At 42.6% G+C, this 18,658-nt stretch overlaps 1 protein-coding gene across 1 annotated transcript in view; it reads right to left on the reverse strand.

The window, feature by feature from the left end:
* The window catches only part of CEP128 (centrosomal protein 128), a 757,252-nt gene that overhangs the window by 710,147 nt on the left and 28,447 nt on the right, over positions 1-18,658 (reverse strand). The window contains exons 3-6 of the mRNA XM_086937589.1: positions 14,108-14,234; positions 12,488-12,609; positions 3,758-3,849; positions 3,265-3,337 (exon numbers count right to left, since the gene is read on the reverse strand). Of these exons, the coding sequence (XP_086793715.1) occupies positions 3,265-3,337; positions 3,758-3,849; positions 12,488-12,609; positions 14,108-14,234 (414 nt within the window). The remainder of the gene's footprint in view (positions 1-3,264; positions 3,338-3,757; positions 3,850-12,487; positions 12,610-14,107; positions 14,235-18,658) is intronic.

Here is an 18,658-nt window from a genome sequence, read left to right on the forward strand (position 1 = left end):
TAATATTATTGCTAATAATCTCGGTCACCCTTTCCCATTTCTCATATGTGAGGTTTTGATTTGATCTTAAAGAAACTTTTTGATGGCTGTTCCATGTAACATAACATTTCTCTACATAATGTCGGTAATAGACACTCACATATCACCCACATTGAAAATAAAGCAAAGAAAAACGGTATTTAAAACAATCTGTGTAAGAATTATTCCAGGTCAACTGCGCAAGACTGCAGAACAGAGCTGGCTCTAAAAGGGAGTCCCCCTAAAAATCTGGGGTCCCGGGCCAGAGCCCACTTTTCCCCTGCCTAAAAACGTCTCTGATCATGTGGATCTAAGACTATGCGGCCTTGGTATTAGGTGCACGGCATTTAATTGCACGAGCAGCAGGGTTCGGACTAGAGCTCTGGGCACCGGCACTCATTAAATTACAAATTAAGCACTGCTAAGGAACCAAGAAAATGGGAGGAAAGGAAAGTCAGTTCAGTAGAGAATTCTGTGATTTATTGATAATACCGGTCAGATGATTAAGGAGGGAAAAATTCAAGTGGCTACCTAAAGTAATGCCATTTGAAAGTGTAAGTGGTGCAGTGAAAACCGGTACTCATATGTTAACCGAAGAACGTATGTTGTGATTAAAGTGAAGATCATGTAAAAATTTATTAAAATGAGCGGAGATTATACGACTTAGTTAATGCACAGTGGATTAACCCCTCCCATGCTGGTGACGGAACCGCTCCGTCACCAGCCTCAGTCGTGCTGTGCTGGTGACGGAGCGGTTCCATCACGGCCCGCTCGGCGAGCCTGGGCGGCGCGGATTCTGACCCTGCGCTGGACGTTCAATTGAGTGGGCGGGGCCATGACGTAACCACTCTGTCACAAGCACAGCGCGCACGAGGATCGTGACGAAGCGGTTCTGTCACGAGCATGGGAGCACTGCGCGGCCCCCCCTCCCCCCTAGCGCTGCGGCGGAATTGCGGCCGCAGCGAAGGGGTTAATGTTACTTATTATGAACATGACTAATATATTCTAAGTGACTAACTTTGTTGATGTTGAAAATCATAAATGAAGGTTTAAATACAAAAAAGGAACCAAGCAACACCGATGGGCAGTTTCAAAAGCAAATTAACACAATTATTTAAAAAAAAGAAAATAAATAACAGGTCCACCCTTATTCAGATCTAGAGAAAGACTAAAATGACTGAGCAGTAAAGTGAGGCCTAGTACTTACCAACACCTGTGCTGACTTCTGTAACGAAATATAGATTTTTTCCCCGTTTCTGTGCAATAGTTGTTGGTTAATTATTTGTTGTTCTATAATGTTCCAAAAGGCTGAGAAACGTCAGCATGGAGGCACGGTACAAAAAGTATTGGCATAGCCAATAGGTCTCACTTTTGGGACCTTATAAGTTTTTAGCCATGCAACAGTTGATGGTATTGCACCAAGGATATTGTGCTGCATAACTAAATACTTATAAGGTCCCAAAAGCGAGACCTAATGGCTATGCCAATGCTTGTTTAATCCAGCTGTTTAAACGTTGGCCTTTCCCTTGTTATTGATATATTAATTTTTATTCAGTTTTTATAGTATGACATATTCGACCTATGGTTATTTACACAAATTATTCTACAGCATATTGATTTATAGTGTTTTATGGGCAGTGCCCAGAATAAACGGTATTATATATATATATATATATATATATATATATATATATATATATATATAATTGCAAATATAATAGAATGTCATTTTCATATTACAGGTGGCTTGTGATTTCACAGCTAGGCTGTAATTAAAAGATTAGGGACTGGTTTATATACAAGTATTACAGGCTCCCATGTAATAATGTGCTTATTATCCATTTCATGTTCACAAAACTCTTTATTTGAAACAGTCTGAAGTGGCAAGAATTGGAGGATGAACCAACAAAAAGGGTGACGTATTACAGCGCATATGTTGATTAAAAGGAGGCCTTTTGAGAATTTCGGGGTGAATAGGCCTGTGAGTTTGGGAATTGAGTGAGGGTGTACGGAGAGAAGTGTAGTTTATACAGTAAATTCCCAGCTCTAAATTGTGGACCAGATGTGACGCGCACGGGCGCTGCAGCGAAAGGAACCTGGAAGCGAGGAGAGGGCCTGCATTCCCATCCCCTCCCCTCTCCTCCCATGTGCCGCTGAGGAGTCACAGGATAGTGCACCAACAGCGCTTTCAGCGGCGGTTGCTGCAGAGGGGAAGGGGTAATTAATATCGGAGGCATTCATTGCTGGGTCCGAATGAAGCAGAGAGCACCACCTTATTTATCCCAGCAATCTTTGCCTAGGTATTTCGGCTCCTCCTCTTGATAACATCTGTTTTCAATATTTTACCAAGCTGTTTATTTTACCCTTCGTGCCCTGCTATGCCTTTGCCATATCCCAAACAGCCCCTACCAGAGTTTCCCCTGAGGTAATCTTAGAGCGCGTACCTTACCCAGGTGTTGGCGTGAAACAGACACGCCACGGACTAACGACACTCTGTTATCTCCACCGCGCGCCTCCTCTACTACAACAGCCAGCTGCAACTCTGACTGCTGAGCGCGTGGACAGGGGAGGGGTGTGAGGAGGGGATGGAGGTGAGGAGACCAAAGGCGAGTGGGGAGGGAGGCGGAAGGGATATATAGTGCGTATGCATGCGTATTTGATAGTGAGTGTGTGTGTGTGGTTGCAGAGGGGAAGAATGAAGTGGTGAAGATGAAGAAACAAGAGGTGGCTTGTCAGGTGATGGGGTAGAGAAAGAAGAGGCTGATTGTAAAAGGAAAGCGGCATAACGAAGAGTCTAAGGAAAACACAGGACCATTTAAGAAGGACGCGATAGTACAACAAGCGCTCGCCATAACCTAGAGTTTTCTCTTCTTCTGCCGTCCCACTTGGATGGCCTGGCCTGCTTTCATTCTGAAGTAAAAGGTTTATTATCTTCATGGGGCCCTGTGTTTGGCCCCATAAAGATAAGAAACCTGTTACGCCAGAAGGAAGGCAGGCCAGGCCATCCAAGTGGGACGACAGAAAAAGAGAAAAGTCTAAGTCACAGAATGCTCTTTCCCAATGGCTGGCCACCGTTTAGCATAAACGGGGACGCCAGCCAATGGGAAAGAGGAGCGGGCCTTAAAGCCCTATACTCAAAGCCCCTCTAAATCATAAAATCTCGCCAGCGAGACTGCGCATGAACAGCCTATGCAGGCGAGACCTAAAAACTAGTAGTGCAGCAAATAAATAAATTGCAGCTCTTACCGATTCTTGCCGTTGGGGGTCACTGAGTCGCTCAGATAAATGTTCCAAGGTCTTTTTGGTTTCAACTTCGACCCTGTAGAAAGACAGGTCAAAAAACTTAAAGGTGTCCGATCATCTTGTCTTTCGACTGACAACTATAGAGACAGTTGGAAATGTTGATTACATAGGTGATACATATATGCACACATACATATTTACATACATATATATAAATACATATATATATACAAAATTATATATATATATATATATATATATATACATACATACATATATACATACATACATACATGATTTTCTTGAATGACGAGGAGCAAAAGGTGGAATTTAATGTTATTGCCTCATGATGTAATAGAAGCAGCCTCTGACCTCATGAGGGACCAGCGAGAGAACTGCATTGCACAACTCAGTCCAGTCACACAGGCCGTATACACATCTGGCATTGTACAAATGAATATTGGTAAGAAGTAGGGAGGTCATGTGCCAAACGTACCTTTGTCTTCTGGAAAACTCCCTATTGAGGTCATCACCCAGGCGCAGCTGTTCACTGCTGAGGTCTCGGAGTGACTGGTGCAAAGAATGAACCTGGGTAAAACAGAGACAACAGGGCAGTCATTTACCACAGCACCAAATAAAGAGATTTTACTGATCATGAACTCCAGTCTCCATCATAAGTACATTGCAAGGATATGCATTTTTAGAAATTCCCTCTTCAAGACCCAAAAAACGTAACCCTGGTTGTAAAAGCCTCGCCATACGCTCCAAATCCTTCGTTCTGTCTTCCCACTAAAAGTAAAAGCACTCACAACAAAAAGCTTGGTACTTTGCCAGAAGCACTTGGCTCTGTGAACCTCTCCTAGCATCATGTGTTTGAATATGTTCAAGCAAAGAGGTTGAATGAAAGTAAAAGAAAAGCAGCGTAGATCCTCAACGTACAAAAAAAGCTCCATCGGAACTACAAAAGACACCACTACAGCACGCACGCAACTGAAGCCAAAAACCCTTGTGAAGAACTCCATAAAATTCTTACAGAAGTCTGCAATCCAGAGTGCAAAAAAACACAGACACCACAATCTCAAGACTTCTGTGACAAAACATTTAATAAACTGATCTCAAAAATTAAAAAGATTGAAGATTACCTAATGGAGAATGCGGAACATAACCACTATAGGACAAGACAACAATAATCATCTATTGACGCATACTTTCAATACCCTGTAACAAAAAGATTTCCTTGATATTATCATTGCAGCCAGGCCACTAGGATAACCTACATACCCAGCACTGCAAATGATCTTAAAAGATATTCTCCGCAAACCAGAAGGTAGCCACATGCCTACTCATCAAGTTCTTGGAACTAGTTTCAGTCCCACCTGCGCTGAAATCCCCTTACGTTAGACCTCCCCTCAAAAAGAAAAACCTCAGCCCATCGACCCAGCAAACTACAAGACCCTAACAAATGGACCATTCTTAGGAAACATTTATAGAGAACAGAATTTACTCAACTCTAAAACTTCACAGAACATAAAGACCTAATGCTGGACCAACAGTTCAGCTTTAGACCATGCAGAGGCACAGCGTCAGCCATCATATCCACCTGCGATGATCTAAAATTTACAGAGAACAAAAATGGAATAGCTGTCCTGTTGCTTCTGGATTTAACAGCTAATATTGACACTGTTCACTACCACGCAGTACTTAAAAGACTCCACTACGTCGGAGTCAATGAAATGCTCTAAAATTGATTGCTTAAAATCTCACAGACAGACAAAGTGTAGTTTCCCTACCGCATTTCACATTAGCTCCTCACACACAACACATTTGCATCCCTCAGGGATTTATCATATTCCCTATATTATTCAACATCAACCTAACAGCCTAGCAAACATGATTAAGTGATTCAAACTCACCTTTTACAACTAAGCAGATGAGACCCAAATCATTTTTCAAATGGATAGCCCAGAAGACTGCTACAATGGATGGTGACTAACCATCTAAAGCTCAATACAGCATAGACAGAGATTATGACTTGTAGACAAAGGCAAGAATGCCAGCCTACCACCATATGGCCTAAGGAACGTGAGGCTCCTCCAAAGCATGAAGGTAAGTTAGAAACTTATAACCATGGATTCAGACCGATCCTTGAGGCCACCTGTTAGCAACATCACAAAGGGTTTTCTACACAGTGAAAACACCATGTCTCATCTTCCCCTACCTTACATAACAACATAAACTGGAAGCCATCCTCACAATCATAATCTCCAGGCTCAACTATGCCAACAGACTATATTTTACAAAACACAACTCATTCAAAATGCTTCTACAAGTTTTTTCTCCACCGTCACCCACAAGAACACAAGCTCCTAGAGCTGCAATCACCACAGCGGCTACCTACGGTAAGACATTTTAAGGTTCTCTGCATTAGCCACAGAGCCTCCCAAGGAAAAGTATCACTATACCTACAAGTTAAGCCCCAAGCAATACAAACAAAACAGAACACTACGCTCCAGGCTTGCAGCACTTATCACCCTACCATAAGAAATATGTAAGAGGCACTGCTTTCTCAGTACAAGATGCCAAGCTCTGAAGCAACCAGGAGGATATACACTTCCGAAGACAGTTGAAAACATCAACATTCATTCATCACACATTCATCAAGACAGATGAAAACATCAACATTCATTCATCACAGAGCCCAAAAAGACTGTCACATCCTCAAGTGCAAACTTCAGCTTACAAACCCACAGTTAACTGCTTTCGATATCTATAGGAAAGTGGGTGTTGCGTGATATTTGGTGCAGCTTTGACTGAAGTGCACTAAATTCCTGCTAACCATGTCCCCAGTGCCAGCGTTCTTCCCCCAAAACAGGACAACTGGTCACTTGATCCCCTAGTGTCCAGGCCTTTAGCACCTCTGTGAGTGCCTAGTAAGTGGTACTTCTGGTACCTAGGGTATAGGTTCTAAAGGGGGGTCCCTAAGAGCTGCAGCATATCTTGTGCCACTCCAAGGGGACCCAGCACCAAACTCATACAGACTGCCACTGCAGGCTGTGTAACAAGGTGTTTCAAAAAGTGAAAACACGACATGGCACACACTTATGTGCCAGGTCCCCTAACACTGCATGTAATACTTCTAATTCACCCCTACAGCAGTCCTTACAGCCCTAAGTCAGAGTGCATTATATTACATGGGAGGACAAAGCTGCTTGAACAGCTATGACCCTGTGGTAGTCAGTTCAATTACTGACAGTGCAAGTGAACAGGGAAGCTATGTTAACCCGTTTACTGCGGCAGACATTCCGCCGCAGTGCGGGCGTTCCACGGAGTGGGTGGGGCTGCGTCGGCCGTTGGTCGTGCGCAGCACCCCAGAGGTAGAGCTTGCATCGGCCAACGGCCGACGGGAGCACTCAACGGGTTAAGGTACATACCTGGGCACTAGTCAAAAAGTGTTTCCCACTTACATAATAGCTTCACCGAAACATGTTTTTTGGAATCAAAACACCTTGTACTAATAAACCCACACTGATTCTAGTGTTGAATTTATTAATAAATGCACCCAGAGGGTACCTTTGAGGTATCCCCTGAAACCTACCAGCCCTCTAGTTGGTTGGCTGACTGGCCCAGTCCAGCCTGCGACCCCAAATGATATTCTGACCCTGAGGCTCTCTGGAGGTCAAGAAGAATTCCTGCTTGGAAAAGGGGTATTATTACCCCTCCTGCAGAAAGGGTGGTAAATCAGCATATCAAGGTATTAGGCTTGAAATGCAACCCATGGCTTACCCAGACATGGGCAAATTCCACGCCCTGCCCTAGGCCCATTTGGCACCAGGACAAGTGGGAAAATTAGCTATGCAGGAGGAGTGTTACACTGGCAGTTTAGACACACCTCTAGGGTGACCAGTTTGAACTGAACACGAAAATAGGGATTCCGTCATCTTGTGTGTGGTGGAATTAGGAGTGCTGGAACAGGGTGATTCCCACTTCCCAAAGGTAGTGGTCATCTAGGGGGTGTAGTAACCCCGGGGGAAAGTAGCCCACTCCACCCTGCCTTGCTTTTTGCAGTAACACACTGGGTTAGTGTTGTCCGTGAACACCTGAACCAGCCTTCCCTTAATGGAAGGTAGTAAGGAGTTCAATACTTTGTGAATCGCCCTCAACTCCAACAAGTTGATGTGGAACGATAGACTCAGCAGGTGACCAGAGTCCACTGATATCGGCCACTTTCAGATGACTCCCACAACCCAGAAGGGACGCATCTATCATCACTGTGCGATCTGGGTAGGGAAGGAATAGGGGTCTGCCACAGACCAAATCAAAATATACCAGTCACCATTGCAGGCCTTGTGCAGGTCCTTCTGATATCTGGACCAGGTCAAAGTGATTCCCTGATGTTGCGCCCATTGGAATTTTATGTCACTATGCAGAGCTTGGATATGTCACCAGCCAAGATTCATCAGTACGGTACAGGAGGCCAGGATACCCAGCAACCTCAGAGTCAGTCTCATTGAAACCAAGGATAGAGGCTAAAACATCGAAATCATAGCCTAAAATCCTGGACTCGTTGCTCCAGTAGGTGGAAGCAGAACTGCTCGATCTGAAGATGGTGGCATGGGCAGCAGGGTTTCCATGAATGAAAAGGCATAACCCTGCTGAACAATTTGAGGCACCCAGATGTCTAAGATTATAGACTGCAATCATGCCAGGTGGTGCTGAATCCTGCTGCCGACTGGTAGCCCATGATGATGAAGGCATATAAAGCGGTTTGGAGGCTCTCGGGGATGGGTTCAGATCTCCGGCCTTGTGTTCCACGAGGCCTGTGGGAGCCACGTCTGAGGCCACGAAAGATCTAGTGAGCCTGCTGGCAGTGGTGGCTGGGGGGGAAATGGGCACAGCTGGTAGCCCCTATCGTAGCCACAGAAGGGGCGAAAGGTAGAATGGGGCTGGTTCGGGGCCGTGGAGAGTCCCAATGAAAGGGCAGTGGCCCTGTTGTCCTTTAAGTGCTCGAGCCACAAATCCAGTTTGTCACCAACTAGAAGAGTGCCATGGAAGGGCCTGTCCATAAGAGATGCCTGGACATTCCCTGAAAAGTCGGTTGGCCTCAGCCAGGCATGGTGATGAAGTGCCACTGAAGAAGCAATTCTTCTGCCCAACGAGTCCGTCATGTCTTGTCAGCAGCGCATTGTGAACTTTGCCGCGTCCTTGCTGTCAGCAATAGACTGGATAGATTGGGCATCCTCCAAGACCATGTGCAGGACTTGTGCAGCCGAGTCCCAAACTTTGTGGGAATACTGGCCCAAGAGGCATGCAGTGTTTATGGGTTCTTCGATTCCCTAACCAGTGATGTGATGTGATGGGAACACGCCAGACTTAATCTTGGATGTAAAAGCCTGGACCGCCCAGCTCTACGTGGTGGGATGCGGAGAGAGGAAAGCTGGATCACCAGGAATATGGCGGTGACAGTGCACAATCGTCCTGCGCACAAGAGTGCCTGTGCAGGGCTTGGCCCAGGTCCCAAGCAGAACATCAGTGAGGGCTTCAATAAAGAGGAGAAGAGGTTCTGTAGGGGCTACCCCAGGTTGAAGTACTTCTGTCAAGATGATAGTCTTAACTACTACCGAAGATAGCTTAAGGGAAAGGACCTCCGCTGCCCTCCTCATCACCATGGCAAATGAAGCACCTTCCTCCGTACCCACACAAGGAGGAGACACTAGGCCAGTGTCCAGAACACTGGCATCTGCAAGTTCCTATTACCAGTTATCGTCAGCCAAGGGCTCTTCTAGGGGGTCGGGATAACCATAAGTATAATTAGTTCTGCTCTAATCGTATTCCTTACACCGCCTATCAGTAAAGGGAGACACTGGCTCTGACCCAGAGGGTCTTGGTACGGAGTGCTGGAGTCGACGTCAGACAACGCCAGTCCACTTCGGTATCAGAGTTGGGTACAATGCCGAGGTCAGTGCCGCTAATCTGTGTCAGCAGTGTCCGGACCACCTTGGGGTGCATCACTCGACAGACTGGACAGGCCTTGGCGTCGTGACCCAGCTCCAGACACCTCAAGCAAAACAGGTTGGGGTCTGTGATAGACATCGCCCTGTGACAGGATCCACAGGGTTTAAAACTCACAGATTTTTTTAGGGGACATCCCTAATGCACACTGGGAGCTTAACTAAAAATTAACTTCAATACAAAGTCAAAAAAGGTAGTTCAAAAATGGACTGAAGTAGCTCTTCTGGATCTGCGTAAATGGCGCAGAGAGAAAAGAACTGATGTCAGCACGCTGGGGAGGAGTCTATATATATATGGGGAATATTCTATTTTAAGGAATCTGTGGCTAGAAGTCTCTGTCAGATTTCTTTTTTTTCTTTAGAAGTGGTCACTCTCTGCATGCACATGCAATTTTTTATCTTAACTTGATTAGGGATATGAATGATCGGCCATCGTCAAATACATATAATTACCAAGTATCAAATATTTTGTACTTGGGCAGGATCCTTTCCCCAGTAAAAGGTCCCTTTTGTTTATAAACAATAATGTGAACAACAGATTCAATGCCACTTCATAACAATAAAACAAATGTTGCCCTTCAAATACAAATTCCAAGGCACTTTACCATGTCTAGTATACACGCATGCAGACATCTATACAAATACACAAGCAAAATAATACTCTGTCTAGAACTGGTGCACTACTTAACTTTGGAGGAAAACGGTTAAGGTAAGCTTACTGGAATTAGTGCATATGGCCCTTACATTTTACAAATTACAAAATAGTGTTTGAACAGCTAAACTCTCTGACCAACATTGTCCACCACTACCCTTAATGACAAAAATATATCCAAAGCATAGTCCAATACACAGAAACCTTGTTATGGAAATTATACTCCTGGTTAAAAAGTGCTCAGTGGGCACTCGTGCTATTTCTCAGCAACACTGTGAAAGGCTCCAGTGTCTCCACTTAAAGATTCGACTTGCAAAATCTTTACGAATTCTAATGGCATATATCCATACTACCATAGAGGACACAGCATTTGTCTGTAGTTTCTGATACAAGGCTTCATCAGCTGCTAAATGCAGAACACTAAATCACTTTGCAGATGATCGCACATATCCTCACTAAAACTACTTATGTTCTCTCCCTAGTAGACGCAAGGAAGGGAACTGTATACTTCTAGTAAATACAATAGATCCACAAGTCTCAATAACAAGAAAACGTATCATCACCCAGGATTAACTGATATACTGTCCATAGTGCAGCCATTTTGCCAACAGATCCTATGGACTTTGAAAACAGGAACCCTTTTAGGGCAATATCTTTATGGGTCTAATGGTCTTTGCTCCCGCCTTTAGTTTCCTCCTTCTTTACGCACATAGAAACAATTGAATTTTAATATTTCCCTCATCTTGATCACATCAAATTATTTTTTCTTCACAGTGCAGGCCACTGCCCAATCTTCAAACAAAACATACAATATACAAACCCGTTCCAGTTTTGATCAGCCATAAACTAAGAGATTTTTAAAGGCGCTATCCGGCGAACAATTCTGTAATTGAACTACAGACCTCGAATGACATCAAACAAGTAAACATTCTAGAATGTCTACTGTTGGTGATTGTTAGACATGCAGGAATGCACAAAGAAAGCCATATTTTTCTCTACACTGTTGATCCATTAGCATTGGAATAACACTGGGTAAATTTAAGTAAAAGAGAGGCCCAGAATGCAATGCATGTTCAAACAACCAATGTTATATAGAGAACTCTTGTTAGGATAGTCCCTTTCCTTTAGTGTCTCAGGTGTGGTTGCTGCTTTAGAAATTCTCACTAAGGAAAGAGCCTCTACAGAAAGCACTACTAAATTCTCCTCATGTTCGTTTGCAACATCTCATTAGGTATTTTCAACAGCACAAATACCTTCACATATAAAACCCACATTAGGCTGCCATTTCGGGCTCCCATCTGCAAAAATGACCTCTAATGATAGACACAGTTAATAACCCCCAGAAACATAAGCACCCACTGTCTGTCTGCACAAGGTCTTAAAATGTAAGTGCTATTCACCAGAATAGGGACCAGAGTCTTCAAAACCAAAAAACTGCGATGAGAGAATCAAGGAACGAAAAAAGGTCTGGAAAGAAAAGATACTGAAACACATGCCTTCAAATCTTTTTTAGACCAAGAGCGCGGCTAGTGAGACAGAACGTGCCCGGGCAACCAGAACTATATGGTTTGATTTACTTCTGTCCTATCCTTCTCCTACACTTATTCCTACCTTCTCTTTTCCTCCTCTCCTCTATCCTTTATCCTACCATCAACTTATAACCAGCACAAGGGAACCCTACCGAAAATGTACACTATTCATTTTTTATTTTTTATTTATAGCATTTGTAAAGCGCTTCTGCAACCCTACGGGCATCCTGGCGCTGTGTACATATTGCTGAAAAAACACTGTGCATCAGAGGAGGGGAGGATAGTATTAAAGTTCTGGTGAGATTAAGTTTTAGGGAAGAGCCATGTTTTCACCTTTTTTCGGAAGGCCATCAATTTGTCTGTTTTCCTGATGTCGATGGGCATTTTATTCCACAGATGGGCTGCGGCTATACTGAAGGCTCTGCCACCATAAGTGGCTTTCTTAATCCTGGGTATGCTTATGAGATTGGAGGATGAGGATCGGAGGGACCGTGTGGGTATATACCATTTGAATTTCTTTTGAAGTGGTCGGGGGCCCATTCCATGTACTGCCCTAAAGACAATGCAGAGGGATTTAAAGCAGATCCTTTGATGTACAGGTAGCCAGTGAAGATCGGCTAGAGCGAGGGTGGTAGAGGATCTTCGCTCTCGGGAGAGTGCCAGCTTCGCTGCTGCCGCCTGGATGCTTTGCAGTCTGGAGATCAAATAGGCAGGGGATTCCGGAAGCAGAGCATTACAGTAATCCAGGCGGCTGAGAATGGTGCTCCTAACTATGGTGGCTCTGACCTGTGCTGGTAAGAGGGGTAGCAGCTTTCGCAATCCTCTCATTAAAGCAAAGCAGCTACTCACCTGCTTATTAACATTGGTCTCTAGACTCAGACAGTCGTTAAAACTGACTCCGAGATTCTTCACTGATTTCACTATGATTAACTTCATATTTTGTACCCTCAGAGCCGGGGAACCCATATAACAACTTTTGTTTTTGATGTATGTATTTGAAATCACAAAAATAAAAAAAATAAAGTCATCCCGCTTACCTGGCCAGTAGGGTTCATATCGTCAATGAATCGGACACTTGCTGACCTCGACCTGCGAGGTCTGGCGCCTCTTGAATTCACATAGTCCCTGAGGGGTGAGGTAGGTACAAAACGTTGGCTCCCTGAATGAAGAGGATGAAAATATTGAGTCATATTAGTCCTTGAGCACATCTGATACGCAGTAACACGGGGAATGACTAGCCCTGTGGTATGGCCATGGTTAGAAATCTGCTCACTCCAGGGTAATCAATAAAATGTTGTCCATACTTTTAAGTAAAGGAAAAAACCAAGATCCTTCCCCTATTTGATCAGTACAATTACCCTCTACATCCCCATCACACGTTTTTTAACTTGCTTTTATTGTTCTCCTTTTAATGTTATATTTACTAAAATCTCACATGAATGATTTTAACTTGCCTGTACTGAATCTTACTTGCCCCCTCTGTTAGTGCTTATTATGGTGTCATAAATCTCTTCTTGTATTTCATCTCTTCGAGTATATTAACTCTTGTCATCTCGACATGAGCAAAAAGAAGCAACAACTCCTTTCCTGTCCTCCTGCAGTATGGCTTACAATGGAATTGGAAAAAACGCTGGGTCCTCATACTAATCAGTGTAGTTCCTTCCTTTCTTGGAATGAACTGCATTTTTTTACACCGTTGGTTTTTCATAATTCGGTGATTTCCAAATACAATTCAACTTCCTACTTAAAACGTTTATCAATGGTGTGTACTGTAGTGTTAAAGACCACGCTGAAATCAAAGCGTTTTTTATCCTTCTTAAATAAGTCAGCGTTCTACTATTCCCTTTCCACACTCCTATTTCACACCTGTAATTATAAATTTACCCTTCATACTATTGTTGATGTATCTAATGTGTTGCATCCCCTCATGAGGTGTGTGCTCTTTTTCTTCTTCATACCTGCTCTGTAGCCTCTCCTAATTGCCTTTCACACGTCCTGTTGCTTCTCTAAAACAACTTCACTTTCTTTCCCATGCCAAGTCTCTTTGTACTTTCAAAAATACTACAATTTTGCTCTGATCACTAGTGTCATGACTCAAAAGCATCTATTTTTCATCATCTGAACTGTCACAAACTTTTAATGGTCACTTTTTGGCTATGATTTGTTTCCTTCTTCTAGACCTCCCCCCCCCCTCTTTGAGGATTTGGACATGACAGAATATGTAAGGCCCGGTATGGACTGCTTCTACATCTGCCACAGATCAAACCTATTTAACCACCGAAGATTACTCGATGGACAGTCTAGTGTCACTTTAACAAGTCCTTTTAACTTAGGTTTACAATGCATTCCTTCTCAATTGTCTTTAATATTCTCACTGACTAATCTGGACCTGGGAGTTTCACATGATTCAGTGCCCTCGATAGTGGGAAACTCGCATAGTCTCACCTTTGATACTGCTATGATGTACCTATAGCTATAAGAATAAGGAGGAAACCGTTCCGCTGCCTCCCTAGTAGAAAATAGGATTGGTCAGTTCCCCTACATAGGCATATTACATAAATTCCCAGGAGTAGCCAGGGCAACAAGCAAGAAGACCCTTCATTGCACTTGCCCGACATACCAGGACTATCACCCTGGTCCACCACTGGACAATTCACCTGTAGCTGTTGGACCCTCAAGGTCACTTGCATATAAACTAGAAAGAGAGGCACTTCTGGCTCCCGAAAGTCGAGACATCCTTTGGCTCCTGAGCTCTTCAATAGACTGTTCCAGTGTCTCTTTCAACTGTAATGAAAAAGAGAAAACTCACTTAAGTCATCTCTAAAACCTCAGAAGCTCTGAAATTAGTCTGAGCCACAGAAAACAAGTAAAACAGGTAAAACCAACTACATCACATCATAGTAATAACCAATAATATTCTTGGTGTATGCATGCTACTACATGGATTCTAGTTTCAAGATCAGTTGTTTTAGAAGACTTCAACTTTCAACTAAAATGTGCTATTTGGAGAGACAGAATCAAATGCATACATATTTTATAATCAAATAAGTCTAAATAAGGGCTTTTACAACAGTCTCCAGAATGGTTATATTCTCCCACATACAAAAAGAGCTTCCAAAGATTCTTCCTCCTCGAATGATTAATTACTTTGTCGAGTTTGGGTTAAGAATCCACTCTGTCTCCTCCCACACAAATTAAAGTATTTTAAGTCTCAAATATTAGCTAATTAACACGTAGTTCAACTGTCTGGATAGAGATAGGGACATATTCAGAATCAAAGCAAAAATAAACCATACACAAACCAAGAAAATAGATCCATCTGAGGAAAATGCAGCTAGAACTATTCTAGAATCTTTATTTTTCGGTTCCTCCTTTCTCTTCTTTTAAGAAAGCCCAAAGTCTTTAATTCTATGCTATCCTGTTTCTACAGGTGCAAGTCACTTTAACATTAAATGGATACATTTCTGAAAATGTTGTTTTATACGTTGCAGTGTTTAAGTCCTTTTTACTGCAAACATTTAGTAAGTAGCTTTTGTTTCAAATTTCTTGATCTTCTGATAAGAGGAGCGCAGAAGAAACACATTTCTGGACACACCGGAAAAGGTGGGCCATACACAAAACGACCTCCACGCAGGCAGTGGAGTTTAAGGAGAGAAGTTCTTGAACTAACATGATCGAGTCACACAAAGAACCAAGATATTCACAATACATCGACAAATGGTGAAGCTACATCAACTTAGGGATGCTAATACTTAGGGCCTTTTTAGGAGTACAGTGGTCTTAGGACCACCGTACTCGCTGAGGCGGTCTGAACATCATTACCCCTGGAGGTCTGCCCGCTCTATAGGAGCGTGGTGGTTGGACCGCCACAGGACCCCCACCACCACCAGGATTCCGCAGTGGTGGTGGTGGTGTAGATCGGAGGACGAATTTGCGGTGGTGCCAATGCCGGCACCGTCGAGCGAATTAATATCTGCCTTTCCACCAAGCATTTCATGGCAGTGAGCCCGCCATGAAATGCTTGGTGGAAAGGTAGGGAAAGCCCCCCCCCCCTTAGTCAAATCTGCCACGAGTTGATTATTGATATCCTGATACCATGCAGGGTGGTTACCAAACAACTGTCAATCAAGCATAATATTTTCAAGGCCTGGCTAAGAGGAACAGAGGATTGGGTGTTTAATATTTTTATTGACCAATATCTGAGATTTGGGGGAAAAAACCCAACCATCAGTTTAAGTACATGTTTTCAAAGGATTCTAAGTGGTTTTAAAAGGTCTTTCACAACTACTGTCTTTTATGTATAGTTCAAAAGAATGTTATTTCAACATTGATTTTCAGCCATAAATTTCATATTTTTAAACAATTGTCTATTTGAACTTTTGTCAGTGATTAGCACCTTAACAAAATGTTAGAAATGTGGATACAGTTTCATATTATGTACACATTGAACTTCATGAGGTGAGAGCTCTTGCTTTCACGCTGACTTTGAAGTGCAAAAGGCATGCAGTAGGTCAGCAGTGCATTCCTATGGTTGCAATATACACAAGATTTACAAAGGAAAACAAAAAATGCATCCATGCATGCAAAATACTTACTCCCTAGAACTTGACATCCTGTTATTAAATGTAGTTTATTAAGTGCTCAGCAGAACTCAGTGCCCTGTCTCCAAAGAGCAAGGCACGTTCTAGGTTACTGGGTACATGCCCGAGTGCAAGAATAGGTCCACATCATTAGTATATACATACATAAGCTTGTACTTATGTTTTCAATCATCAACATTTCTTGATCTTTATTTTTATATTTTGCTTTTTATTTAATATTTTCTGATGGTAACAATGTTTTTGTGGTACTTTAAGAGGCAACACAATTTTAATTAAGGGGTGACAGCTCTTTTTAATCTCAATCAATACGTACAATGAGATTTCACAGAACAGACATTTTATTAGGTGTCGAGAGGCATCTCTGAGCCTACTCATTGTGAAACAGCGGACTACGGTGCAACTAAGTCATTTAAATGAATTAAAAATATTTCTGTTACTTTTGCAAGAACCAGTTTCCCTAAAACCTCTTTGTTCACTCACCAAGTTCAAATCTAAAACCACTGAAGGGCACATTACCAAAAAACAAATGCCAAAATAAAGCACCAGTTCACAAACTACCCCAATCCATAATTAGCATTTTAAGATCTCGATCTTACCTAAATAACTGGAAAATGTACTTCAAACCTTGCTGAATTGTATTTGCTGGGGACCCTATGTGATCTATTTTCAAACCGATATTGCTTCCCTGACATTTACTGCTACTTATTTTTTGCCAACTACTCATATGGTCTTAGACTTGAAACCAGAAGCTGCCATGTCTTATGGTCCCAAGAGGCATCAGAGAGAAAAAAACCTGAAAGGCCCCCGTGCAATGCACTTTTAAATTCCAAGATGAAAACTTCTTATGCCTGTGACTGCAGGAATAAAGAACAGACGCAACTGTATTATACATCCCAGTTTATAACCATAAAGATGCTACTGACAGCTTGCCAGCTGTTTGTGGAGACCTCAAACATCAGAATGGAGAGCTCTGTATGGGAAAATATGTGATACATTACTAATGTTTATCATTTCTTTAAAAAAAATAAACACTAATACTTAATGTAAAATAAAAATATAATTTCATTTAAAATAATAAATATTTGAGCTATAACTAAGAAAAAATAAGGTTACAACAAATAAGCTCATCAAACTAATTTTATGTTTAATTTGGGAATAGTTTAAATATAATGATTACATTTAAGGAACTTAAAAAAAAAAAACACCTAACCTCATTAACATGTTTTTTAGTTTGTAATAGACTCGGTCCAGTTACGTTTTTAATTAATTTAGAAACATTTTATAGTTAAAAATTAATGTAAAAACATCGTTTTTTTAAATTTTTAATTAAGTATTTCATTAATGTAGCAATAATTCCTATGGAGTGCTAGTTTAATTCCATTGTACTTCACTTTTTTAAATGGGAGTGTCTTGGAGTAACTGTGGTTGGCCATGTGTGGTGTTTAACTTACTCCAAGGCTGGACTGGAGTACATTTAAGCCTGTTTCTACACTATTAAGCTTACAGTAAAATTAGAAGTACATTTTATAGCCTTATAGCCCGCTGTAGCGGGCTCTACCGGCTATTAGAACATTGGAATGTTGGGAGCTCCATTGAAAACAATGGAGTGCTCCGGGCTTATAGTGGCTGGTATAAGCCTGGAGCGCCAACATTCCAATGTTTCTTTGTTCACAGCTCTGGTTATGAACAAAGGCTTCAGGGAGCCTGAGGGGATTCCAATCCCCTCGCGCTCCCGTTAGGCTTTGGTGTTTTTTGTTAGAACATTCTGCCCTCCGGTGGCAGAATGTTCTATTAGCCTTATAGCCCTTCGTAGCTCAGCTATACCAGCTATTAAAGTCCCTCTCCCTTGTTAAAGGCCCTCGCCTTTGGCTCGGGCCTTTAACTCTGGAGAGGGCCTTTAATAGCCGGTATAGCCCTCTACAGCGGGCTATAAGGCTATATTAAAGGCACGCTCTGGCGTTAAAGACCCGAGCCGAAGGGAGTGGAATGGAATTTTGGCGCTCCGGCTTATACCAGCCATTATAAGCCCGGAGCTACTCCATTGTTTTCAAGGGAGCTTCCAACATTCCAATATTCTAATATAGCCTTATAGCCCGCCATAGCAGGCTATACCGGCTATTAAAGGCCCGCTCCAACGTTAAAGGCTTGAGCCAAAGGCGAGGGACTTTAACAAGGGAAAGGGACTTTAATAGACGGTATAGCCCTGCTACGAAGGGCTATAAGGCTATTAAAACATTCTGCCACTAGAGGGCAGAATGTTCTAACAAATAAAACAATGGCTCTCGAAGCTCAAGGGGATGTAAATCCCCTCGAGCACCGAGAGGCCTTTGTAAAACATTGGAATGTTGCTCTGCAGGCCTTTACCGGCCCGTAGAAGCAGGGAGCACTCCATTGTATTCAATGGAGCTCCCAACATTCCAATGTTCTAATATGGATGACAATTTTCTTAGTCTTTTGTGGGTCCATGTTTTGTCTTAGCATGTCACTTACTTTCCCTTAAACCCACATATTTTGTAGTAATTATTCGCCATATTACCAATCTCGTCTACATCACTACAAAAACGCATACCTACATGGTCATCGTAGAAAAGAGAGGAGAGGCAGAGT

This window comes from Lissotriton vulgaris, chromosome 9 (genome assembly GCF_964263255.1).
Source record: "Lissotriton vulgaris chromosome 9, aLisVul1.2, whole genome shotgun sequence".
NCBI classification, from domain to species: Eukaryota; Metazoa; Chordata; class Amphibia; order Caudata; family Salamandridae; genus Lissotriton; species Lissotriton vulgaris.